This window comes from Mauremys reevesii, linkage group 9 (genome assembly GCF_016161935.1).
Source record: "Mauremys reevesii isolate NIE-2019 linkage group 9, ASM1616193v1, whole genome shotgun sequence".
NCBI lineage: Eukaryota > Metazoa > Chordata > Testudines > Geoemydidae > Mauremys > Mauremys reevesii.
The window spans coordinates 23,189,547-23,215,156 of NC_052631.1; the positions used below are offsets into that span (position 1 = coordinate 23,189,547).

Here is a 25,610-nt window from a genome sequence, read left to right on the forward strand (position 1 = left end):
GGCACAAAATCTAGTCTCCCACCATCATTATAATTCTTGCAATGAAAAACTTAATGATGATTTACTCCCCGAATCAACATGTACTTTGACTCCTGACATATACTGCTTCCACTCTGCTGTATTCTCTTATCTTGTATGTTTGTCACCCTCTCTTTTAATACTTACATTAGAAAATAGCTGGTACTATCAACAATTCTGCTTATCTTTAATAAAATGTAATACAAAAAAAACCTATCCCTGGGCTAGTAGATGAGTAAAATTTTGCAAGGCTTAGGCCATGTCTACACAAAATGAGCCAGGAACAGCGGCCACCACATTTGAGAGCATTTACGCTATGCTAATTTAGTTACATTAGTAAAGCCCTCTTGTATGAACATTCTTCAATCAGTTTAAGACAGGAGTACCTTATATCAATTTAGCTTGCATCTATTCCTTGCCTGTTTATTTAAACTAATGCAACTTTTATATATACACAAGGTCTGAGACATAGCAAGTCCTGTGACTGCTGAACTTACCACTTACTCTTTCAGTTCTGATCAGCTAGGTCTATTAATACTACTTCACAAATGGATTAAGTACTGAAAGCTTTGCTTGCTACTCACAGCAGATGAAGTATTTCTGTAGAAGCTGCTTATTTGTATGTAAGGGAAACACCTGGTAAATTTGTTCATTATCTCCCCTCACACTGTTTCCAGATTCTGCACCTGCAGAATAGTAAGAGGTATGAGTAGGAGGTACATGAGATAATAGTTCTCAAGAACAGAAAGTGGTTCTAGAGTATCAGAGCACCAGCTGCTGTAACATGGAGCCTCAGTCCATATCAAAGCTACAGATAAGTCTATCATATCATTCTGCCTTCAGGGTCAGGCTGGAAAGTCTAATGTTTTCTTGGGATGGGCCTGGAAATACACTGTTTCCTTTTGCTACAGAGAAAGGTCAAAGCAAAGTGTCTGAAGTAAGCTGGATCAGATCTGTTTGTTAAGGCAAAATAGAATGAAACAGCTACTGACTGACTTACTTTTACTGAGAGCACAAGGAGAAGCTTTCAGTATTGTAAGTATACAGCAGGGGTTGGCAACCTTTCAGAAGTGGAGTGCCGCGTCTTCATTTATTCAGTCTAATTTAAGGTTTCACGTGCCAGTAATACATTTTAATGTTTTTAGAAGGTCTCTTTCTAAAAGTCTATAACCATATAACTAAACTATTGTTGTATGTAAAGTAAATAAGGTTTTTTAAAATGTTTAAGAAACTCCATTTACAATTACAAAATGCAGAGCCCTCCTGGATCGGTGGCCAGGACCCAGGCAGTATGAGTGCCACTGAAAATCAGCTTGCGTGCCACAGGTTGCCTACCCTTGGTATACAGCTTGTTAGGCTTAGTTTTTTAGGCATCACCCAATGTCCACATGTGACATACCAAGATACAGGCTATGTCTACACTTCTGCAGGAAGTCAACCTAAGTTACACAACTTCAGCTATATGAATAATGTAGCTGGAGTCAACATAGCTTAGGTTGACTTACTGCGGTGTCTATACCGCACTGGATCAATGGGAGAGTGTCTCCCTTTAACTTACCTTACTCTTACTCTTCTTGTTCAGGGTGGAGTACTGGGGTCCACCAGAGAGTGATCTGCAGTCGATTTGGCAGGTCTTCACTAGACCCACTAAATCGACCCCCGGGGCATCACTGGAGTGTCAATCCAGCAGTAGTGTAGTACTGGGTTTACAATGATGCCAATAGCACCATCGTGCTGGCCTCATGTTGGGAGGGGCCCATAATGACTACACGGAGGCCCATAAATGTTTGGCACCAGGCCCACAAAAGGTTAATCCGGCCCAGTTCACCACCTCCTTCTCCTCCTCTTCAGGCAATGGACCAGAGATGTAGACCTCCTCATAGTCGTGAAGGCCTGTATGATCCAGACGAGCTCTGCAACTCATACACCAGTCCAATCTCCTCTGCCTGCTTCTGTGTAGTGGAAGGAAGACATCTTTGGTGGCTGGCAGTCTCCTATCATCGTTTATTCCTCACTCTGGTGGTGGGTCCAGAAGCCACCCTGTAGGGGCTCTGTCCCCACCCAGGTTCAGACAAGATCTGCTCACAAGCCATCCTCTGCATTTTTGCTGACCCCCTGCCCCAGTCAAGCTCTGCATAGCTCAGGCCAGTCTTTGCCCTGCAGTGAGGGGAGGGAGAGATCTCTGCTGCTGGAATCCCCCCATGCACTGTGGTAAGGGGAGACCTTGCATGGGGAGGGGGGATCTGCCTGGGTCCAACACGGTCAGGGGTCACCCCTTCATCTCCTGTGCCTGCTGCTGGTTAGGGGGCAAGGGGACGGCAGGCCCGGCTACACAGCTGGTGTGCTCTCCTGGGGAGGCCCGCCACAGCCCCGGGGACTGCCGCCCTCAGTGCAGACAGACTTGTGCGAGGGGCAGCCTGCCACCCAGGGCCAGGCTGGGCAATGAAAGCAGCAAGGGCCACAGAGCAATAGGCCTAATGCCAATCAAATGGAGGAAGCCAATCAGAACTCAAATCCGTCCCAAGGGGCGGGATCTGCTATCGCCTTCGCAAACGGCTGCCAAGACAGGAAGGAGGAAGCTAGTACCGGCTCGGTCGCGCGAGCAGCGGAGGCATATAGGTTGAGTGAGAAGGTCTCATTCCGATAAGTGACTCGTCAGAGGGGAATTTCCCGCACGGCCTGGTTAAAATGTGAAAGGGCGGCGAGATCTGCGTCACTGCGTCACGGAAAGGCAGGGTGGGGCTTGCCTGCCGGGAGTGGGCGCTCGGAGCCGGACCCGGCCCTCCGCCGGCGCGTGGGGCACTGTTCGTGTGCGCGTGCGCCGGCCCACTACGGCTGGCAGCGGCTGTTGGCAGATGTACGTCTGTTCACACGGGCCAGTGCGTGCTCGCTCGTGAGCGTGCGTGTCAGTGCAAGCACATGGGAGATTTCACTCACAAGTGTCCGTGTGTGCTCGTGAGTGCATCTCCTCGCACATGTGTCACTGTGAGCGCATGGGGGATGATTTCATTCACGCGTCAGTGGATGCTTGTGAGCATGTTTTCTAGCACGTGTGTCGGTGGGTCCAGTTCCCTCATACGTGTCAGTGCAAACTCTTGGAGGGCTGATATTCGTGTCAGCACGTGCTTGTGTGAGCATGCTTTCCATCACGTTTGTCAGCGCAAGTGCATGGGGGGATGATTTTATTACATCAGTGCATGCTCATGAACATGCTTTCCATCACACATGTCAGTGTGAGCACATGGGATAATTTTGTTCATGGCCCTGCATGCTCATAAATGTATATTCCATACCCTTTGGTGGGCCCCATGAAATGAAGGAAAGGTAATGAAAATATGTCATGAATAGAATGGTGTTTATTCCATTTGCAACCTTTATCTCAGCAATAAACACCATAAGTGTAAATGAGTGGTGGAGGAAACTGAATAAATTGCCTCCAGGGAAAGGAGAACAAGCTGTCAGCAACCTCTGCTTACGGGATGCCAATTCTGCCCCACTGAAGTCTTGCTGTAGTAGTCAGCCCAATACACAGAAATGTAACTACATGACTTCTGACACATCGTAATGAGTACTCGTCTCAAAAAAATCTCTCTTCTGAAGTGATTTATCAAACAGTAATGCAGCCCTCTCAGCAGTCTTTGGGAGATCAATAGTCATACCTAAAAAGATTTACATTGCAAAGCTCAGGTTCATCCCATCTGGCTCTTGGAATGAATGTAATGGCCCTAGGATTGCTTCCTTCTAGCAAGCTGGAAGTCATCACAAATCCTACCCTAAAAAAGAGTTCAGGTATCCCCAAATAACATTACAAATCTAATAAAACTCTTCTTTCCTTGGCTTTCTGGCCATTTAAAAAAATGATAAAGCCTTCCCAAAATAGATAAGTTAAAAAAGTAGGTCAAATTTAAGAATTTACCTTCCTTTGCATTTTCCTCCATAGTTTCCCTCTCATCATATCAGTTAAAAACAGAGAATTGTGTTCTGTCTCCTGCTATTTGCACAGGTGGGTCCAGATTCAGTTACCCTCTCCCATGCTGAGTAGTACCTCACTGTTTGAGCAGTTCCGATAATGTCATGGCAAACCTGGTGTCTGAACTTTGTGACTTTGTCCTCACCCACAACTATTTCACACTTGGGGACAATGTATACCTTCAATTCAGCGGCACTGCTATGGGTACCCGCATGACCCCACAGCATGCCAACATTTTTATGGCTGACTTAGAACAACACTTCCTCGGCTGTCATCCCCTAATGCCCCTACTCTATTTGCACTACATTGATGACATCTTCATCATCTGGACCCACGGAAAAGAAGCCCTTGAGGAATTCCACCATGATTTCAACAATTTCCACCCTACCATCAACGTTAGCTTGGATCAGTCCACACAAGAGATCCACTTCCTGGACACTACAGTGCTAATAAGCAGTGGTCACATAAATACCACCCTATACCGGAAACCTACTGACTGCTATACTTACCTACATGCCTCCAGCTTTCATCCAGACCACATCACACGTCCATTGTCTACAGCCAAGCTCTAAAATACAACCGCATTTGCTCCAATCCCTCAGACAGAGACAAACACCTACAAGATCTCTGTCAAGCGTTCTTAAAACTACAATACCCACCTGCTGAAGTGAAGAAACAGATTGACAGAGCCAGGAGAATACCCAGAAGTCACCTACTCCAGGACAGGCCCGACAAAGAAAGTAACAGAACACCATTAGCCATCACCTTCATCCCCCAACTAAAACCTCTCCAGCGCATCATCAAGGATCTACAATCTATCCTGAAGGACAATCCCTCACTCTCACAGATCTTGGGAGACAGGCCAGTCCTCGCTTACAGACAGCCCCCCAACCTGAAGCAAATACCAGCAGCCACACACCACACAACAAAAACACTAACCCAGGAACTTATCCTTGCAACAAAGCCTGTTGCCAACTCTGTCCACATATCTATTCAAGGGACACCATCATATCATAGGACCTAATCACATCAGCCACACCATTAGAGGCTCGTTCACCTGCACATCTACCAATGTGATATATGCCATCATGTGCCAGCAATGCCCCTCTGCCATGTACATTGGCCAAACCGGACAGTCTCTACAGAAAAGACTAAATGGACACAAATCAGACATCAAGAATTATAACATTCATTTGAGTTTGAGACCCCTGGTTTACACCTACATCAGTCACCTAGTAGAAAAGAAATAAAGTCATAACATGACAGTGTTATATTACTGATGTTTTCGTGCTTTAAAAATAAATCTCTTTGCTTTAGTGCTACATGTATGTTACAGCGGGAGACCATTTCCTGTAAGAATATTCTAGTCCATTCATGCCACAAATGTTTACTTAATTAGTTGAATAACAATGTTTTAAATGTTTAAGTATTTAGCTAGTCCTATTCACCAGAATTAAATGAATGTTTATATGAGAGTCAGTCAGGTCTTTGCGGTTAAAATATATCTTCTCCATGAAAGTGTTGAGTTTTGCAAGCTTGTGCTATTAAAAACAAAGAATGTACACCAAAAGCCCCAACTTTGAATAATTTACAAATGATAGTTTACAAATCACTTTAGGATGAAAATTACTGTAATAAATTCAAGTTATTATTATGAGCTTACTCTCCGCTATGACAGGCCTGTCTGTAGCTGTGGGTGTGATAGTTTCCTCTCCCCCATCATGAGGGAACAGGCAGGACTATGTCTGGTTGTGAGTTTCCTTCCTTTCTAGCAGAGTGAGCTGGCAGGTCTTTATGTGTGTGTAAGTGTTCCCTACTAACCCAAGAGAGTAATCAGAAAGGTCTGGGTGTTCCTTTCCCACCTTAAAAGTGATCAGGCCAGACTATATGTGGGTGTGATGTGAATGTTCCCTTAGGTTACCAGGCAGGCGTGTACCTGGATTTTAATACTTTCCTTCCCTATGAGGCAGGTCTGCCTCAGTCTCATTGAACAGTAACGACAGCTATCCTGCCCCACAAGCTGTCAGCAGTACCAAAATTGCGACTCATTATACCACTGCATTAGAGAAGTGAAGCTTTAAAGAAGAGTGGGCTGTGAATGGGGGTTTGTGAGAGTCCTGCTTCATGACTATACTCGACTGGCAGAGGTAAGCCCCAATCAGGAGCATGGAACGTTGGAAGCAGAAGGTTCAATTGGAGTTTGGCAGCTGGAATCCAGCTGTCAGAGTTTGTATTGGGCTCCTGGAGCCCAGCCCCTAGCTTGGGAAGGCTGATGGGAAAAAGAGGCATGACAAAATACTTCAGCCAGTGGGGCCTCACAGATGGCAAGAGGACCTAGCATTTTTAGGAGGTTGTTTAATGACCTTTACAAGAGGAGTGGGCAGCTTCTAACACTGCTGCCACCTCTGTCAGGCACAACACTCAGTGAGGTTCAGTCCCCTCTGCTAGGATGCAAGAGCTGTCAAATACATGGGCTGCCCCTCAAAAGCCCCTACACAAAAATGAAAAATAGGGAAATGGTAGTGCGATGAGGTCGAATTCATCCCTGCTGTAACTCCACAGACTTCACTAAGGTAAGTTTTGTCCAATAAATCTAGATTAGATACGTTAAAATAAATATAGAAATGCTGATAACACAAAAGGAATGAATTTGGATGAGGAGAGTCTGCAATAAAACACTGCTGTGGATTATCGTTAAGTATCTGTTGGTTGATTGGTTTTTAGTGAATAGGATAAGGCTTAAATAACCCAATGAAGACTGCCAAGAGGACCATAATTTCTTCTCCAGTTCTGAGATCAACCTTGTATCAGACACCAAGGAACAGGATAAATATCACCTGTACTGTTGTTCACCCTGGCTACTCCTCAGAACTCTTTTAAGTGTTTATGATTTATGGGGATTTCATGATGGCTATTTTGAGGAACTGGAATACTAGAAAAAGACAGAGAAGTTTCCCCACAAAAATGAGAAGAGGACTGAGCAGGACATAAAAATCCACAAGCCCTATGGTGAGCATCTTACTAAATTCTGGATCTATGATTCAGAGCTCAGTATTTATACAGTGTTTAGCAAATTTGGTTAAATTGGTATTTTTATTAATAAAAAACAGCTATACATATTTTTCAACCGTGGATTTTAGAAGGGATTGTTTTCATTCGTACATGAGTTAATTCTATTTTTTTCCCTACTCCCTCCTTACAAAAAGGCTGTAATTAAAATACTGACAGAATCTCAACTTTAACGCATGGACTGTGCCTATAATGACAGCACTATCATTTGGACAAGGCTTGGTCTTATCTTAAAATTTGGGGCCTCCTGCCTGTAAATGAAGGATCATTGTTTCAAAACAAGTTTCGCCAAATAAGATTTTTCTAGAGCACAAGTTATGCAGCAGCCTTCTGTAAGATATTACAGCACAGATTAAGCGTGAGTCTGGTCCTGGCCTCAATTCCTAATGCATTATTTTTACCAAGGGTGCTGGGACTGGAAACCTCCTCCAACCTTTACCAGTAGGTGCATAGCATCATTCCCACAGCATCCCAGCTCTGCCTATGCCCCCCGCTTGTTCCCCAATGAGGTTTAATGTATAAGCACCTTCCGTCTGATGGCCCTAAAGCCCTCACAAAGGGGTGTGTGATTACTGCCGTTTTACAGAATGAGGGCACTGAGGCACAGCCCCGGGGCCCTGGGTCTGTAGCACAGCAGGGTATCGAACCCAGGAGTCCTGGCTCCCAGGGCTGACGGTTACGGGCCCCGCGTTCACATTCTTAACCCGCTTCTCCCAGGCCAGCAGCCAAACGTCCCCGTGCCTTAGCCCCGCCCACCGCGGGCATTAAGGCCCTATTACGTTTCGGGACGCGTCACCACGGCGCTGAGGCGCTACGCGCGGCCCAGCTGCACAAGCGAGGCGGGACTCTTTTTTCCCAGCGCGCACCGCGCGGAGGCGCCGCTGTGTGCTGCGTCACTAGAAGCCGGGCAGGCCGGGTTAGTCTCTGCGTGGCCGGCTCCGGGTGCGGTAGGTTCTGTGCTCAGCGATCATGGCCTCTGCTGCGACCCACGCTTCTCCGGCTGCCGCTCCCGCCGCCCCTCCTCCGGCCCCAGCGGCCCCGGGCATCCTCATTGGGGACCGGCTGTACTCGGAGGTGTCGCTCACCATCGACCACTCGCTCATCCCCGAGGAGCGGCTCTCGCCCACCCCCTCCATGCAGGACGGCCTGGACCTGCACAGCGAGACCGACCTGCGCATCTTGGGCTGCGAGCTCATCCAGGCGGCCGGGATCCTCCTCCGCCTGCCGCAGGTAAGTGCTGGGCCTAGAGCGCCCGCTCCTGGGGGGCTGGGCGGCGGGAGGGGCCCCTGCGCGCCCCGTTGGTCTGAGGCCGCGGTTCGGGGTGTGAGGAGGCCTCGGTCTCGGAATGTCACCGCGCGGCTTGGGCCGCAGGGCGGGGGGTGGCGCCGCCATTGTGGCGAGGAGGCGCTGCAGGGAGGGCGCGTGTGTGTGGAGGTCGGGGAGGGGGAGGGCGCCAGCCGGGTGCTTGACACAAAATGGCGGCGGCCAAGTGCCGGAGCCGGCTCAGCCGTCGCCCCCGGAGAGCCGGCTCCGCTCCCGCCCCGCCCCGCCGACTGAGCCGGCTCATCTCCCCCTCGCCGGGGGTTTGTGTTCGCAGGTGGCGATGGCGACGGGGCAGGTGCTGTTCCACCGCTTCTTCTACTCCAAGTCCTTCGTCAAACACAACTTCGAGGTGAGTCCCGGCGGCCGGCGCGCGCACCCGCTGGGCCCGGGGTGGGGCGCGGGCTGCTTGAGGCTTTCGCCCAGTCCCAGCTTTGTGGGGCTCCTTGCTCCGATCTGCATGGGAACTGCGGAGGGCACTAGCCCTGCCCCGGGCCCTCCCGGCACTTCCTTAGGGAAGCGGTGTTGGTAAAGCTGCGTTTTTCAGCCTTTAGGGGTGGTTTCTCCAGCTGATTGTGTAACGTGTCCAATGGGACGTCCAAATCTCCGTCTCACGGAAATGGCTTCTTTTCAGATTGTTGCTATGGCCTGCATCAATCTCGCTTCCAAAATTGAAGAAGCACCTCGTCGTATAAGAGATGTGATAAATGTCTTTCACCATTTGCGCCAGTTAAGAGTAAAAAGGTAAGACTAGCTCAATTTTCAGTATATCCACCCGCTATCACTGTAATATATGCCAGGTTTATCAAACCAGTTTGATCTTCCAGGCTAAGTCCAACACCCTAAAATTGAGAATTGGCTATTACATGCACCTTAATGTTTCTGCTGCTGCTCTCCATCAGTGTGACTTTGCTGACTTGGTAAAGGCAGAAATATATTGCTCTGAAAGCATGATTCATATAACTGCAAGTCTGAGTATTGGTTCCACTGTAAAGTCTCTTCCTAACTGAATTGGTGGGGAGGTGTCTCTGAGTTTCTTAAAGGAAGTCTTAGGTATAAGTTTGGTTAGCTGGCAGATTGTTTTGTATTCTTTTTTATTTTTTTAATCTTTAGGGTAGGTCTACTTTGCTATAAGTGCTTTGTGCAAATTAAATAATTCTGTAGTATTAGTGACATCTTGTTAGAATATTCTCTATACTTGGCTACTGTAGACAGTAAAATAGACTGAAGTATATAAGCATAACAGTATTTGTGGTGAGAAAGCAGTATAATAAATTGACAGTGGAAAGTATGATTTGATCTACAGTGTATGGCGCATTAATGGCACATCATCAGCAAGGCATGTAGGATTGAATCTTGGAAGCTGAGTGCACCTGTGATTACAGAACATGAGTGGTACTTTAATGGTACAGTGAGAACTTTCAAATCAGTAAAATTGAAACTTATATTCATTTATCTGATCTGTGTGTGGTTCTGTGGTGATTCTGCTTTTAGTTTGTAGAGCCGTTTTCAGTTGAGTGCTTAATTTTTGGCTTTTTAAGTGTAAAGCAAGGTTACATTATTAGATTAAAGAAGGTGCAAGGAATGTGTTTGAAGGGGAGGAATGCTCAATAAATATTTCACAACAAGGCAATGTTTAAACCTCGCTTTTAAACAGTAATTCAGACTTTCTGCAGATGTTCATGAAGCCATTTCAGTCGTATTACCTCACCTGTCATGTCTCTAGTAAACGTACCTAGTTGTATTGACTATGTTGAAAGACAAAGAATACAGTAAATTAAAGCTCTGAAGGACTTTCTTTTCTGCTAGTTAAAAATAAAACTTTTTTTCTGTATTCTGTCTTGCTAGGCGAAAGGGAATTTAAAAAAATATATTCTGCAACTTGACTTAGAATAGAAAAAAATTAGGGAAATTAGTTGTATTGTGATTTTATTTTACATATTCAGTACTTACAATGCACAAAATATAGTCAGTTTATGTTAAACCTTCTTTTATTGCCACATGTTCACCTCTTTAAAGTCAGTTTTAGTAATAGAAAAATTGACTATCTGCATCTGATTTGAATGGAACCTAGTTTTTAAAATGAGGAACTAATGGTTTTTTGCACTTGTTGGCACTGGGAGAATTCCGTAAATTTACTGTTTGGATTCCATGGAATCTCTTGAAAATTACTATTTGCCATAATTACGACAAATGAATCTTCTTGTTTGATTACTAAAATTGGTTCACTTAATGTCTCAGCTTTGAACCAGAGACTAAAGGTTAATTGGTGATATAAAAATGCTTTTCTGTGCTATGAGAATAAGAATGAGTCAACTTTTATATGGTGTTGGAAGGATCAGAGAAACTTAAATTTACTTCTAAATTTTTTTTTCCACATAGCCTGTTCCAATTCAGAATATCATTTACCCATGTTAAGTGGTGTCTACAATGCATCATGCCCAAAGAGAGACAGATCACTTCTTGACCCATTTGTTAATTGATTTATAGCGAAATCGGTATCATTGCCTTAAGATTCTGAGAAATGAATCTGCATGAAATGAATCTTAATGTCTAAGTGAGACACTCAGGCTTGCTTTTCTAAAACAAGCTGGATATAAACATTTTTTCTGTACTTTTTACAAGCTTACTAATACGTAAACTGTACACGTTATTAACTTCAGCTCTTTTTTCCCTTGCAACCGACTATACAGCGACCAGCTACATTTACCAAAGCCTGGGTGATGTGGAGTGGTACATAGAGATGAAGCTGTCGTCATGGCAACAGTGAGTGAAGTATCGAAAATCCCCAAGGAGAAGCCAGTGCTCTGAGAATAGGTCACTGGAATCGGGGGACTAACAGGTTGGCCGCTGGTGAACCATTTGGAAGAACTCCTGTATCTTGTTATAAGCTTTTTTCTTTGCTGTCCAGGTTTTTAATATATTAGTTTAATATTTTTTTTATTTGAAGCTAACACTTAGGCTCTATTTAGAATTTTCACTGACACAAGACGAAATGAAACAGTCTAGTTATGTTACACTTAGTTTTCATATTGCCTTAGTCTAATTTCTGTTAACTTTATCTGTAAAGTACTAAAACTCTGATTTCTGTTGAAGCATTAAATATTAATTCTGTGTATCCTTCTTTAGACACCTACTGGTTCCTAGTTCTAACTTTTGCCTATTACGATTGAGATTTGATGTATAAACTTGGTTCAAGAATCCAAAAAAGGCCCTGACCCAGTATACACACAGTCTTGTGCTTAGTTTTTGTTTGTTTTTTAACTACCTCTCCTGTGCATGTGTTCGCATGATTGGTGCTCAGATGCCTAAATTCTCAAGTCAGAAGCTCATAGAAAGCCTTTGGTCAACTAAGTAGCTCGCTTCTAGGTAGTAGGCACAGGGCTAAAGATAGGTGGGTTTTTTTTTTTTTTTGACAAATAAATGCTTCTGTTGTATTCTCAGTGTGACAGTATGCCACGGAGTATTGTACATAAAATTTTTGTGTGCATGAGTAAGTCTACCTGTGGTATTAAATTCAAAGCCTGTTTTTCATAACTACACACTAAACTTGTTCTTTGAAATATCTGAAAACATAATTGACTGCATATGTTGAGCCATGTTTAGCATGTGGAACATAAGTTGCAGTTGATGTGGGTTATTGCCCTTGGTTTTTGCTAACTATATTATATGTAAACACCCACTCCTTCTCTGACATCAGTTTTATAGTCTTATGAACTGATTTAAGGGAAGCTTTTAGGAAGCCATTCTTTCTTTTACATCAGTGAAATAACTTCATGACGTTGGCGTGTAATATATGCCAGTCAGGAAGCCTGCAGTGTTTCAGTTAGAATATCACACAAAATAGAACTCTTATTTCATCTTTTGTCACATTAAATAATGTGACAAATTTCAGGCTCTTTCAGTGGCAATGAGTTGTCTGAGTGGATCACATCTGTGGTGTGAGGTAGTTTTAATGTTTATAAATGTTAGACATACAGGGTTTTTCTTTCATCTTCCGTTTCTCTTATGCACCTGCTTTCTAATGGAAACAGAAATATGTTCTAATGTCAGTATCAAAGAGGTGGTGATTCCAGTTAGGAATAGAAGATAGAAAAGACTGCACTTTTGGCCGTTCATTTAATTATTAGCTATTACAAAATGTCCTCATTTTATGGTCTGATTCCCTAGTCATAGCTTTAGATTGTTTTGTGACTAACCTTTAATGTTAGACAAGCTATCTAGGTTATGGCCACTAGCTCCATGTTCTTCATACATATTTCCTTTCTAGTGAAACTTGGCACTTTAACTGTAATGATGGTATTGCAAGGTAGACTGAGTGCAGTGTTCAGGGAGAGAATCCGAAAGCTGCTTTGGGGTGCACTTCTGATGTGTAGGTAGGGTGGACATCTCAATAGTCCTTACAGCGCTTGATCTTCCCTCCCCCTTCACCCCCCTTTTAGGCCAGCAGCAAAATGGCTATTCAGAGTGTTGCGCAAAATGAAAATTCTTATGACCGAGAACATTTGCAGGAAGAAGCAGTGGCAACTTTCTTTCCTCTTACTAGGAGATAGTTCTAAAACTTCTCAATTTGCACCTAACATGCCATTTTAAGAATGGGGTGTCAATTCCTAATTATTCTTTGTTGGCTTAAAAATTTGACTTAGTTTCTGTCACTGGTAGGGCACAATTGACTGCCTTTTATGCAGGATCATATTTGTGATAAAGTAGATACATCCAAAATTGCACATCATGAGTTTTCCATTTTTTTTAGTGCTGTCTAGATGCTATGAACATAAGTTCTTTCTCTGGACTCTTTGTTAGGATTGTAGTACCATAAAACTGATGTCCCTGATGAACATGGTGCATGTCTGGGCAACTGAGTAAAACAGACATTCTTTAATGGCTTCGTTATTGTCCCTTCCCTATCGTTTTGGTGCTGAGGGCCTACTGCTCAAGTAGGTGCTGTAAGTACTCAGCACCTCTGAAAATCAGACTACAAATAAGGAGTACTCTAACTATTATGTAGTTCGAGAATTCATCTTTGCAAAAGCCTACATTAATGGAAGGTAGGAAGTAAACCATTGTATATGAACTGCTGTCAAACATCTATAGTAGGCCTATAAAAATGTTCAGACTGGGGCCTGGCTTGTGGACTTAAATGTTCAGTGAGATATTTCTCTGTCACTTATCGCAAAGTAGCATACTACTAACAAGATAGTTTAGCTGCATCTATTCAACTTCTCCAAGTTTTTTGCCTTGAAACATAGTGGTTTTGCTAATATTTTGGTTGTTAGACTCATAAATAAAATATAATATCCAGGTTATTACTGTCTCTGAAATGCTTTAGCTAGGCTTCCGAATAAGCCTTCCTTTAGTATTCTAACTAACCTAAGCAATGTATCTAAAATCCCACCGTAAGCATTTAAAATAAGTCTCAGCATATCTTAAAACTCATCAGGAGACACTAAAAGTATTGAATCCCTGATGACCTAATAGTTCTTTGAAAATTTCTCCTTTAGCAATGGTCCCCTCCTAAAAGTAAGAGGAGATATTGTGATAACTGGGTTGTAATCTTTGCAGTAACTGAAGTGGAATAAGCTATATATAGTCTGTACTTATTAGACAAGTCATTGTCAAATATTTACTTTTCTGTGGGGAACAGATTTAATAAGATGATAGCATAATCACCTGTCCCCAGGCATTTCTATCCCTATAGAAGATTTGAATGAGTTTGTTTCCAGACTTGGTAACTTGCTGCATTTTAACTTACCTACATGATGATGATCTTAAACATGTGACAACTATACAGAATTGAGATACTACTGATTCAGCTTCACTGTAAAAAAACAAACAAAACCTTTGACTTTTTTCTTCAGTCAAACAATGGTTCATAAACTAGTTACTCTTGCTTAAAACATGGGTGACTATGCTTTAGTGAAGCAGGGGTCAATAGGTGGACTGTGGGCCAAATCCAGACATTTGAATGGATCCCAAAATCTATTTACTTATTATTAATGTACTATTTTTATTTATTCACATATATAAATATAATATTTATTTTCTCTGGAGTCTGGACCTTGACTATAACTTGACCAAGACAAAAAATAGACTGCCTCTTTAAACAATGTAATGTCTTATTAGCAAGGTAGACTTGGTTTGAGGGATATAACAGTTTTTGAATAGACATTTTTTGAGATTCTTGTTATCTACATCAGTAAAATGCAGTTTAATGACAATTTTGAGCTGTCATGGAATTAGTAATTTAGAGTGCTCCCAGGTCATACAGTTAATCCAAACATCAAAGGCATTCCAAAGTTCATCTTGCAATATATTTGGCCCCATCCTACCAGGAGGGGGCACTAGACCATTAATTACTTCCCTCAGTGGTCCAGCTGGAAGAAGTGAGTTGCAGAATGTGTGGTCTCTGAAAGAGGTGTTATAAGAACCACGTTATATTTATTATGCTGAGTTTCATCTGCAGTCTTTCTGTATTGGTGGATATTGCATCTTTGCAGTCAAATCATTGTATTGTAGAAAAGTTTTGCTGGGAATGTTGGAGATAAATAATGCAATTTGATACACTTTTTTTGAAGTATAATTAGTTACTGAGGGGAAACTGTTATCCTTTGACTTGTATAGATAGCACCCAAAATATGCTGTGTACTTTACAGGCATATAAGACAGGTCCCTGCTGTAAAACCTTTTAAGCTAAATCAACAGTATAAAGAAAAAATGTAGACAAAAATGAGTTACGAAGCAAAAGCCTAGAAAAAGAGAGGAATAAACAAAATAGGATATGTTGCTTGGTTGTTATACTGTGCAGTAACAACCCACAGCCTGTGTGGGTTGTGGGTTTTTTTTTTTTTTTTTTTTTTGAGACTTTACCTGAATACAATATATTGCAGGACTGTGGGTGGAGAGATTGGAAATTGCATGACATGCCAGGTTTGTGTATCTTTCCGTTTGAGAGTTCTTACCTTGTAAACATTTGATGTACTGAACTGCACCCATTAGTTTTTCTAATAGCTCAGTATTCAGGGGGGTGTTTCCTTTTCTTGGTGTCCTGCTTTGTGTAAAAGGATGCACCACAGTGTTTAATTTTCGGAGTCGTCTTTGCTCAGAGGTCACTGGTGGTCTCTGTTGAAGCTCCCTTGGAAATTCTGTTTACTGTTTTTAAACTTGATCTTGGCACATTTGCTTTCTTTCAAATTTTGGTATGTACTCTTCCCTTTCGTCCTATGCATAGGCAATTCCAGTACACTAAAACATTAACTTGCTTAAACTTAATAATAGCCGTTACAGCACTTAAATAGTTAAACAAGCCTTTTACTAGAGGTAATGATTAGTGTATTCAGATTGTTTTCATTGCTCACTTTCTAATGTTGGTACTGTAGGTGTCTGAAATTTGCATTATAAATTGTAAATCACACTATTTCAGTTTTGAGACTGGAAGGCAGTTTGCACAGTCAGTAACAGAGGAGTAAAGTTAGCAAGATGGCAGTCTTAGTTTAGTTTCAACCTGTAATTTAGCTCTGATTGTGGCTAAACTAGTTTAAACTTGGACAGCACAAGATTAATGCTTAAACTTGCTTGCAGGAGTTTAAAACAGGTTTCTGTTGCCGTTAGTTGGTTGGAAGGGAAAACAGAGATGAAACTATTCTGGATATGCAAAACAGTTTTGATTTTATTTCTTACAAACTATAGGACTCCAAGCCCCTTGATACTTGATCAGAACTACATAAACACCAAAAATCAAGTAATCAAAGCAGAAAGGAGGGTACTGAAGGAGTTGGGATTTTGTGTTCATGTCAAGCATCCACATAAGGTGAGTTGTCAAATGAAATACATGCTTTCAAGTATTGAGCTGCCTTGACAGCATCTCTGTGAGCTGTAATAGAAGAAATGCAGGTTTGGAAATGACCTGGGAGGTCTCTCCCACACCCCCTATAGGTAACTGGAGTTAATTATTCACACAGCAGAAACATTTGGCTGATTAGTAGCCTGTGGTTGTCTTGGTAGAAGTCACCTGCCTACACTATGGCAGAGGTGACAGTCATGTAAAGGTTGTAAAATTGAGGATATGTCTCAATGGACAAGAAGAACTAGATGTGTATGGGTTTACAGCCTTTGCTGTGGGATTGAAGTAGAACACCACCACATAAAAATATAAGAAAATAGTTTCTTGTGTTACAAACATGCATCTATCACTTTCCTTGTGTGTTAAAGTTGAGTTTTTTCTCTTATCCCTCAGATCATTGTTATGTATTTACAAGTCTTAGAATGTGAACGTAATCAAACCCTCGTTCAGACAGCCTGGTAAGTTTATTCTTTTCCATTTTTCCTAGCCAGGAAAATAGTAACAGAAATAACAAGCTTGATGTCCCATATGCAAAGCATTGAGCTGTAAGTTCTAGATTAAAATATACACATTTCACAATATATTTAATGCTTGTTTCTGCTTACTATTTTCATGGTTTGATTAACTTACTTTAATGGAGAACTCAATTTAACTTTGTTCTTTTTTCTACTCTTTAATTAAAGGGTAGTCCATGATGGTAAGTCATAGAACTCTGCCCTCTGCACCACAGCTCACCTGGGGATGGCCTGATTGGCTGCCCTTCTCTCCAGTCAATCCAGTGCAAGCTCTCATCCGAGATTCACTGAAGTGGTCCATATCCATCTGGCAGCATCTTCTAGTTCTGTCCGGGTGTCAAAAGGATTTGTATATTTGCTTCTAGAAGTAACTGTTCAACATGTTTCTAAATGTATATTTGTTGCCTACCTACTTACTTTAGTGTATCTAAAGGACCCATGGACACATTTTGGATTGACTGCTTTCAACCAATATGGATTCAGTTAACTTAATTAAGCTTGGATTATGAAGTTACTTAAAGTGAATACAGCATGCTCATACTTTCTTATCATAGTCTTTAGAAACTGAATGTTGGGCACCATTTTATATAAATCACTGGTGATTGGTTGTACTGTTAACTTCTGTAATTCACATGTTATAAATTTTTAGAACTGTCCCTGAAGTTCAAAAGTCATTATTGGCATAACAATACTTGGCAATACTAGCTTGGTAGAGGAAAGGTGCTATAATTTAGTAAGTGTGAAGTTAACTATGCAATTTGTAGTAACCAGTCCCAATGATTATTGAAAGATGCAGTTATTTTTAACTTTATCCAACACAAGGTTAAATGGTTGACACAGGGCAAGCAACTAGATGGTTATCTGCTTACAAAATAGAATAAATAAAGTTGAAGCAGAACTGGTGTATTATGTAGAACATTTGACAGACTTTTTTGGTCATATGTTTAGCTACCTCATAATGTAGTGGATATAAAAGTATATCAGTTCTTAAACACTTGAGTTTCAGACAAAAAAGGACTTACCTCTTGGGTAGAGGGTTTTCATTGCTTAAGTGACAGTAAACGCCTATAGAAAAACATGCTTGGCTGATCATATAACTGGACAAACTATTTGTTAGACTTTATAGATTTGTAAAGTTTAGTTTGATGGACACTTCATAGACTATCCTAAAGTATTCGGAGGAAAAAAATCAATTTTAACCGTAACATCTGCAAAAATCCCTCATTTGGTGACATTCAGAGTTCTGTTTCTAAGTGAGAAGTAGTTCTTGCATTGGGACTTCAGAGCAATGACGTGGTGCATATTTTGATGTTACAAAAGTGAAGCAACAAATTCAAAACATTAAACCCTTTAAAACCAAAGTGGTGGTAGTACTACAGCCTAAAAAAAAGGCAATAAGCATATGTAAGTTAAAGAAAAAATAATAAAGTAGATTGAGTCTCCAGTTTTGTTTCTTTAAACTGAAAGTGATAAGTGAATATGAGACAAACTTGTAATTAACTTTTTTTTAGGAATTACATGAATGACAGTCTTCGAACTAATGTGTTCGTTCGTTTTCAACCAGAGACAATAGCATGTGCTTGTATTTATCTTGCTGCTAGAGCTCTTCAGGTAAGTGTGTTTGTGTTTAATTGCTTGGGATTGGTGTATTCATTATTAGTAACTTTGTTTTTGTTCCTGGAAAACCTCTGTAATGATACTAAAGGTCAGATTTCTTTGATCTTTAGATGTTAAGGCTTGATTCTGTCTTTTAGATTCCACTGCCTACCCGTCCTCATTGGTTTCTACTCTTTGGCACCACAGAAGATGAGATTCAGGAGATATGTATAACAACTCTGAAGCTTTATACTAGGAAAAAGGTAACTTGTTTTCAGAATTGACTAACTTAAATGAAGATAAAGTTAGCATTGCCAAGTAGGGTGTGTATGATGGAGTTTGAACAAATATGTAAACACGTACAATTAAAAATCTACCAGAAAAAGGCTCCCCTGTACAGGGGCGGCTCTAGGCACCAGCAAAACAAGCTGGTGCCTAGGGCGGCAAAATGTAGGGGGCGTCCCCTGCCGCCGGGGAGGGCGGGAGGCTGGGCCGGCGGACCTGCCGCCGTCATGGCTGCGGCAGGTCGACCGGAGCCCGGGACGAGTGGACCTGCCGCAGGCATGACTGCGGTGGGTGCCGTGGTCCCGCGGCTCGGCTGGACCTCCCACAGGCATGACTGCGGCAGGTCAACCGGAGCCGCGGGACCACGGCACCCGCCGCAGTCATGCCTGCGGCAGGTCCACTCGTCCCGGGCTCCGGTCGACCTGCCGCAGCGGGAGCTCAACCGGAGCCGCGGGAAGAGGGGACTCGCCGCAGGACCGGGGAAGGGCGGCGCAGCGCACCCCGCTGCTTGGGGCAGCGTGATTTCTAGAGCCGCCCCTGCCCCTGTATTCACCATTCCCTCCTTGGAGAAGAGCATGAGAGTGTGAATCACATATAACCCATGTTAGATATGTTGCTTAATGCATGGGTATCAGATACTATAATAGGTGTGGTATATTGACTAGAGTAATCTTGGTCCAAAATCTTGACAGTTCCTATTCCTCTCTTAAACAGCCTAATTATGAATTGCTGGATAAAGAAGTAGAAAAGAGAAAAATGGCATTACAGGAAGCTAAACTTAAAGCAAAAGGATTAAACCCAGATGGTACTCCAGCTCTCTCAACACTGGGTGGCTTTTCTCCTGCTTCCAAACCATGTAAGTTACAATGCAAGGAACAGTCCTGTAGGAAGATGTTTATATACAATCTCTTCTGATTCTATACCTTGATGCAGTAGAAGGAATGGGATGTAAAATTTCTCTTTCTCCATTGAGAGTTGTAAAGTTATGTAAAACTTCTCATATGGTTAAAGCTAGAGGATAACATTTTAATTACTTTTGGTTACTGGATTTTCATTGGCACCCATTATTGGCAGTCTGCAATAATGTGATATTGAAGGAAAATTGCAGTATCGATTAGATGCTCATTATGCCATACTCCTTGGTTAATGCCACTTAATGGTACGCGTTCGGCATATGCATCACTGTATCTTTACTGTGGAAGTACATAAATATTGAAAGCTTGTAGGTATGGCTTGAGTGAGTAAGTGGGATTTTCATATGCCAATGTTTCTGAAATGCAATGGAATAGTGAAAGTGACTGTTAATTTGAAACCTAGTCACGTGACACAACTCAACTCCTCTTTTAACAGCTATGCCTGCTCATTATTTTCCTTGTGCTAGGTATTTCTAAAAATGGTTTTAAAACATCTTTCAATATGTTTTCATTCATCAAGATGTACAGTAGGACCTCTGCAATTCAAAGCTGTGAATGTGAACAATTCAGAAATCTAGAAATGGAATTTCCAGTAGCAGTGCTGTCTTGAAAATAATATAGAATAGCCACAGTGCATAGCTTTAGTTATACGTTTAACAGACCAGCCAATAATTAAAATTATGCTGTAAAGAACTTTAAAGGGATCCTGTCAGTTTAGGACATACAAGTCTCAACTTTTTGCCAATACATCTGTCTCGGTGATATTTTGACATTTAAATTCCAGTAGCACTTAAAGGCCACAGCTAGGTTGGGCATGATTATACTAGGCAATGTACAAACACACAATAAATGATTACAGTACATTATCTGAAGATTAGAGCAAATGTATAGAACCTTAATCTTTGTTTTGTATCTTTCAAAGTAACAGCTGTTCCTTGAACTTGCAATTTGGTTGAACTTTGAAAGTTCTTTGAAGTAGTGCATGCAAAATTCCGTTATTGACTCCTAAAGGGAGGGTGAAGGGATAATTTTATGTATGGCTAGCTCCCTCACAGCTGAGTGAAAATGGGATTTGAGGGCATTCAGAACAAGCCAGCAATTCAATTTTTAATGGTAATTCTGCTGTTGGCTAGTTGAGGCATAAGATTAAAACCTTCCTCTCAAATAACATCCAGTATGTGGTGCAATTCATGGCATTGGTTTTGCAATGAAACCCTAAATGTTTTGTTTGTGGTTAGATTGTGTGGTTCCAGCAGCTTACGTGCTCAAGCTAGTACAGTAAAAGCTGTGTTATCCAGCACTGTACCAACCAGAAAGCTCTAGAAACTGACATTTCTGATATCTCCCAATACAAATTAAAAGTATGGTTGGCGCAGGACTGGCAGGCTCCCTGCCTAGCTCTGTGGGGATCCCTGGAAGCACCAACATGTGCCGGCCGCTCCTAGGCGGAGGAATAGCCACGGGGGCTCTGTACACTGCTCCCTCCCTGAGCACTAGGTCCGCAGCTCCCATTGGCCATGAACCATGGAGCTGGGGGGTGGGGGTGGAGCACCTGCAGGCAGAGTAAGCATGCAGAGCCGCCTGGCTGCACCTCTGCCTAGGAGCAGCAGGGACATATTGCCACTTGTGGGGAGCCACCCGAGGTGAGCACTGCCTGGATTCAGCACCCCAAAATCCTTCCCGTGCCCCCTCCCCAGCACTGAGCCCCCTCCCACACCCAGACTCCCTCCCTCCCTCCATTGGTAAGTATAACTCTTAGTTAACCCGAATTTGAGACTAAACACATGCTGGACAACAAAGCTTTTACTGTAGTAAGATAAGTTTCATATCTTAACTAAGCAAGAACACCTTGTCTGCGGCTCTCAATGAGGCCAACTAGAACTGGCTTCTGTTCTCAAAATTTTGTTCCAACAGCCTAATTCTGACTTCAGGACAAGGTGCAAGGGCCATCTATTTTCCCAGGGTTCTAAGAAGTATGTGTGAGGGGAGTGGGTTAGAGCAGGGTATTACTCTTGATGGAGAGACATACTTCATCTTGTTTCATAATTTGTGTCTATTACATGTACCTTGGATGAAAGGATAAATACATCTTCAAAGAAAAAATGCATTAGAGTGTACTTCCCATCATATGATTTACAAACTACTTAAATAAAGACACCAGTAAAATCTTTTAATGTAGTATTTTCACTTACAGGAGCAGCTACTAAATGGAAAGAGCAGCAGTCAGCATTAAAAGCTTTTAGTTAGCGCTTATATAAAGTTAGCACTTGCATAAAATGTACCAAAAAATCCTGTTCCTTGATGGCAAATTCTACCACTAGAGTATAACACCTTAACCTTGAATTATTTACTCTCGTTCTTAGCTTCCCCAAGAGAAATGAAAACTGAGGAGAAAACGCCAGTATCTGTGAATGCCAAAACTATTAAAAAAGAACCAGAAGAGAGACAACTAGCTTCAGAGAGCCCTTACAATGGGTAGGAAAAATATGGCTTTTTTGAAGCCAGCCAAACTTCAGTCAGACACTTTCAAGTTAGTCTTTGCCATCTAGTTTTGTGAAAATAAATTTGCTTTTGCTAAGTGTAATCTTAATTTTTTTTTAAATTTAAGCATGAGAAAAGAAAGCAAGAGAAGTAGAAGCAGCAGAAGTGCTAGTAGATCAAGGTCAAGAACAAAGTCACGGTCTAGATCTCATACTCCTAGGAGAAAGTAAGTAAAATAGTACTTTTTTTGATTGCTAAATGACTGACTTGTTTCAAGAGGATACTTCAAAATGCCATTCCATATAGTAGATGGTCTTACAATAGTTAGAGGGATTTGCTGTTAGTAAACTATTATAGTATCACACAGTTGTACTGGTATCCAGTAGATATTCAAATGCACATGGTAGTGGATGAAAATCAGTGGTATAAGAATATCGATACATTCTTAAGATAAATCAGCTATAATACTAAAACTCAACTATGGCAGAGAGTAAGGTCCTCTTACGGTTTTTGTTTGAAAATCATTACTGGCACCTAAGTTTTCCATTTTAAATATGAGAATTTTCTTAAGCACTTCCCTTAAAATGGTAGGAGTAATTGTATGTCTGAAAGTGCTATAAGAAATTGAGTCTCATGCAACCAAATTTTAAAAATCAGTGCATGTTGTAACCTCCTCCCCAAATATCTGAAGTGTATATAAGATCCATAATAAGGAACATGTGTGGAAATGTGTTAGCCATTTAAATGTATAGCTTTGGAGACCAAATCTTGTTCTGTGAAAACCCATTTATCATTTGAACTGCTAGGAGTTGAACACATGTACAAGTCTTTAGCTATTTCAAAGAAAACCCTGTATCAGTGTTTTTAACCAATGTAGTATCTGCTGGAGTTTGTAAAGAGCCTTAAATGATAACTCGGAGATGTGAACGATCTCAAATCTGTGATCAAACTTATTTAACATGTCACTATAACACTTCACTGCCCACAGCACGTAAAAAAGAGTAAGAATAGAAAGAACTAGTCTACTCATGAGTGGTTGCTTATGTTGAGCTTTCAATACCACTGAGTTGGTTGAAGGTACGGTGGAATTGCTTTGCTCTTGATGAGGAGGGAGGCTCAGCTTTCAGTGGTTTGGAACACACTGTTAAAGTACTTTGTCTAACAGTAGGATCCTTGTGCCCTGTACTTGATGAATGCTTATTGCATTTTTTTTCAAACCTTCTGTTAACATCCTAATTTTAACTTTTTTTGTAAGTTACAATAATAGGAGGAGTCTATCAGGAACATACAGCTCAAGGTCAAGAAGCAGGTCCCGCAGTCACAGTGGCAGTCCTCACAGACATCATAATCATGGATCTCCACACCTAAAAGCCAAGCACAGCAGGGATGAGTTGAAGAGTGCAAATAGACATGGTCACAAAAGGAAAAAATCTCGCTCGCGTTCTCAGAGTAAATCCAGGGATCATGCCGAGGCTGCCAAGAAACACAGGCATGAACGGGGACATCACAGGGACAGGCGTGAAAGATCCCGCTCTTTTGAGAGATCTCATAAAGGCAAGCACCATAGCAGCAGTCGTTCAGGACATAGCAGACACAGACACTAAGTTTTGGGCCTGTACCTGATTTTAGTTAACCCTGTATATAATACAGTGTATGGACTGTGAAATTGGAGAAGAAACTGATTAGGAATTGATTTATTTAAAGTCCAACTTCTAATTTTCTAAAACATGTAGGACATTTTTCTTTGGAAGAACTATGTTAAATTTTTGCACATAAAATACCTTAGCAGTATCAAACTATTTGAAAATAATGATCAGGTTAAATTGTACGTATTAGAGTTGTGTATTGTTTATCAATATCAGAACTGGAGAACATATTTCTGTTTAAAAAAAAAAGTACCTTATTTTTATACAGGCCAATTGCAGACGCTTATATTTAAGTATAGTTATTTGTCTAAACAATGGTGGATACTTTCTTACACTGGTTTTAGTCTGCATGTGTATAAAGATTTTTACAAGAAATAAAATATAGCGCTGTTTTTTACTGCTCTGTTGAATTAAATTGTTCTAATTATTACCAAAGATAATTCAGAACACTGCTTTGTTAGACTGAATTATCACCTCCACTGTTGATACCTCAAATAAGATTTGGAATATTTAAACACAGAGCTTGTACATGGTACTGAATCTTTTTACTGCTTGTGTTGGAGTAGTGTCTTGTTTCCCATAGGTTGGGGTCCCAACTCACCAGTTGGTCAGGGGAAGGTTCCAGATGTGTTGCCTTGATTCAGGATTTTTTAAAATGGGTGTTGGGATAGGAGAGTGATGCTCATGTTATGCCTTGAGCCTGCCCCACATGTGCCTTGGAAGCACAGCCCCCAAACTCTCATTTCCACTGGGTCAGGGGAGCAGGATTCAGGCAGTGGCAGGAGTACACCAGAAGTGGCCAGAGCCAGCGAGTACTATCAGCAGCCTGCTAGCAATTGCAGACTCTCTGTAGAGAGAGAAAGGGGCAGGCAGAGCTAGGAGAACAAGAGCAAGGAGGCTTGTGGGGAGCCCAGCAGGTAGTTCTGGGGCTTGGCTAGGAAGGAGGGGGACAAACGGGGGGCTGAGTTAATACAGTATTGTGAAGTCAGTGTTGCTGTTGCACAGTTACGCGGTTTAAAGTTCTATCTATATAGATTGGGTATGTATAATGGTGGGTCCCCAAAAACACAACACAGTTGATGAGGGTTGCCTTCGTAAAACGTTTGGGAGCCACTGACATAAAATAGTCGTCTTGATTTAGAAGTGCAGTGCTAGGCTGTATTTTTGAAAATATTTTCACTTTAAGGCAACTACAAAACAAGTCACAAATATTAAACCACACTAACTTTCACAAAAGAACTACATGATCACAATCAACAATAGAGAACCTAGTCACAAACCAAGAAGAAGTCTGAATGCCAGTCTAATTGTTGGGGGAGGGGTTAAAATTTAACTGATGGGCTGCAATAAGATGTAGTGCAAATATTTCCTGATGCACCATCTTCTTTGTGTGCTCATATGTCTAACACCCATGTCTTCATCCTGTCCCCATTTCTCTTTTTGGCTTTGAGAGGGAGACCAGGCATAGGGGAGAATCAGGCCAGCCTCCAGTTGCTCACTGCAATTGTTGGGTGGCTACTGTCTAACATCCTTATCTTTGTCTTGTTCGGTAGTGCCATCTGTGCCACGATCAGACTTGTCAAACTGGCAAAGATCTAGTCTGCTTTCTACTATAGTATTCAGCTCTAATGTCAACCTGTGCTAGCATCTCTAATAGCAGGAGGTGGTGAAGAGAGGGCGTTCCTCATCTCTACATTGTGACCCATTTAGTTATGGTAGGGCCTGAGTTCTAGCAAGCTCCTCAGAGGCGCAATCTGCAGAGGAAGCCTCAAGGCAACTGACCCAGGCATGTTGAAGGCTGGGTAGTCTACTTGGCTATGACTACTTATTCTCTTGCACCTCTCCTCCAGCTCCTTCCCCCATTCCCATTTTGCAATTGACTATTTTCCATTCCCATACTTGCCTACTTTTTTCTCTTCATTCTCACACTTGTATATTAATCTTTCAAACATGGAA

General features: G+C 41.9%; 1 protein-coding gene across 3 annotated transcripts; it reads left to right on the forward strand.

Annotated features, from left to right (window-relative positions):
• Positions 1 to 7,929: 7,929 nt before the first annotated feature.
• CCNL1 (cyclin L1) lies at positions 7,930 to 24,051 on the forward strand. Of its 3 annotated transcripts, XM_039489517.1 has the most exons (11): positions 7,939 to 8,287; positions 8,655 to 8,729; positions 9,012 to 9,121; positions 16,064 to 16,184; positions 16,611 to 16,675; positions 18,244 to 18,343; positions 18,487 to 18,591; positions 19,328 to 19,469; positions 21,891 to 22,002; positions 22,136 to 22,234; positions 23,264 to 24,051. In XM_039489517.1, the coding sequence occupies exons 1-11, from the start codon at positions 8,027 to 8,029 to the stop codon at positions 23,610 to 23,612; spliced, it is 1,539 nt and encodes a 512-aa protein (XP_039345451.1). In that variant the 5' UTR covers positions 7,939 to 8,026; the 3' UTR covers positions 23,613 to 24,051. The 3 variants fall into 3 exon arrangements, 2 of the variants coding, with proteins under 2 accessions (XP_039345452.1, XP_039345451.1); XR_005584955.1 differs by lacking the exons at positions 19,328 to 19,469; positions 21,891 to 22,002; positions 22,136 to 22,234; positions 23,264 to 24,051 and adding an exon at positions 16,901 to 16,914 and having other exon boundaries at positions 7,930 to 8,287; positions 18,487 to 18,503; XM_039489518.1 differs by lacking the exons at positions 18,244 to 18,343; positions 18,487 to 18,591; positions 19,328 to 19,469; ... (1 more) ...; positions 22,136 to 22,234; positions 23,264 to 24,051 and adding an exon at positions 16,901 to 18,156 and having other exon boundaries at positions 7,930 to 8,287.
• The last annotated feature ends 1,559 nt before the right edge of the window (positions 24,052 to 25,610 follow it).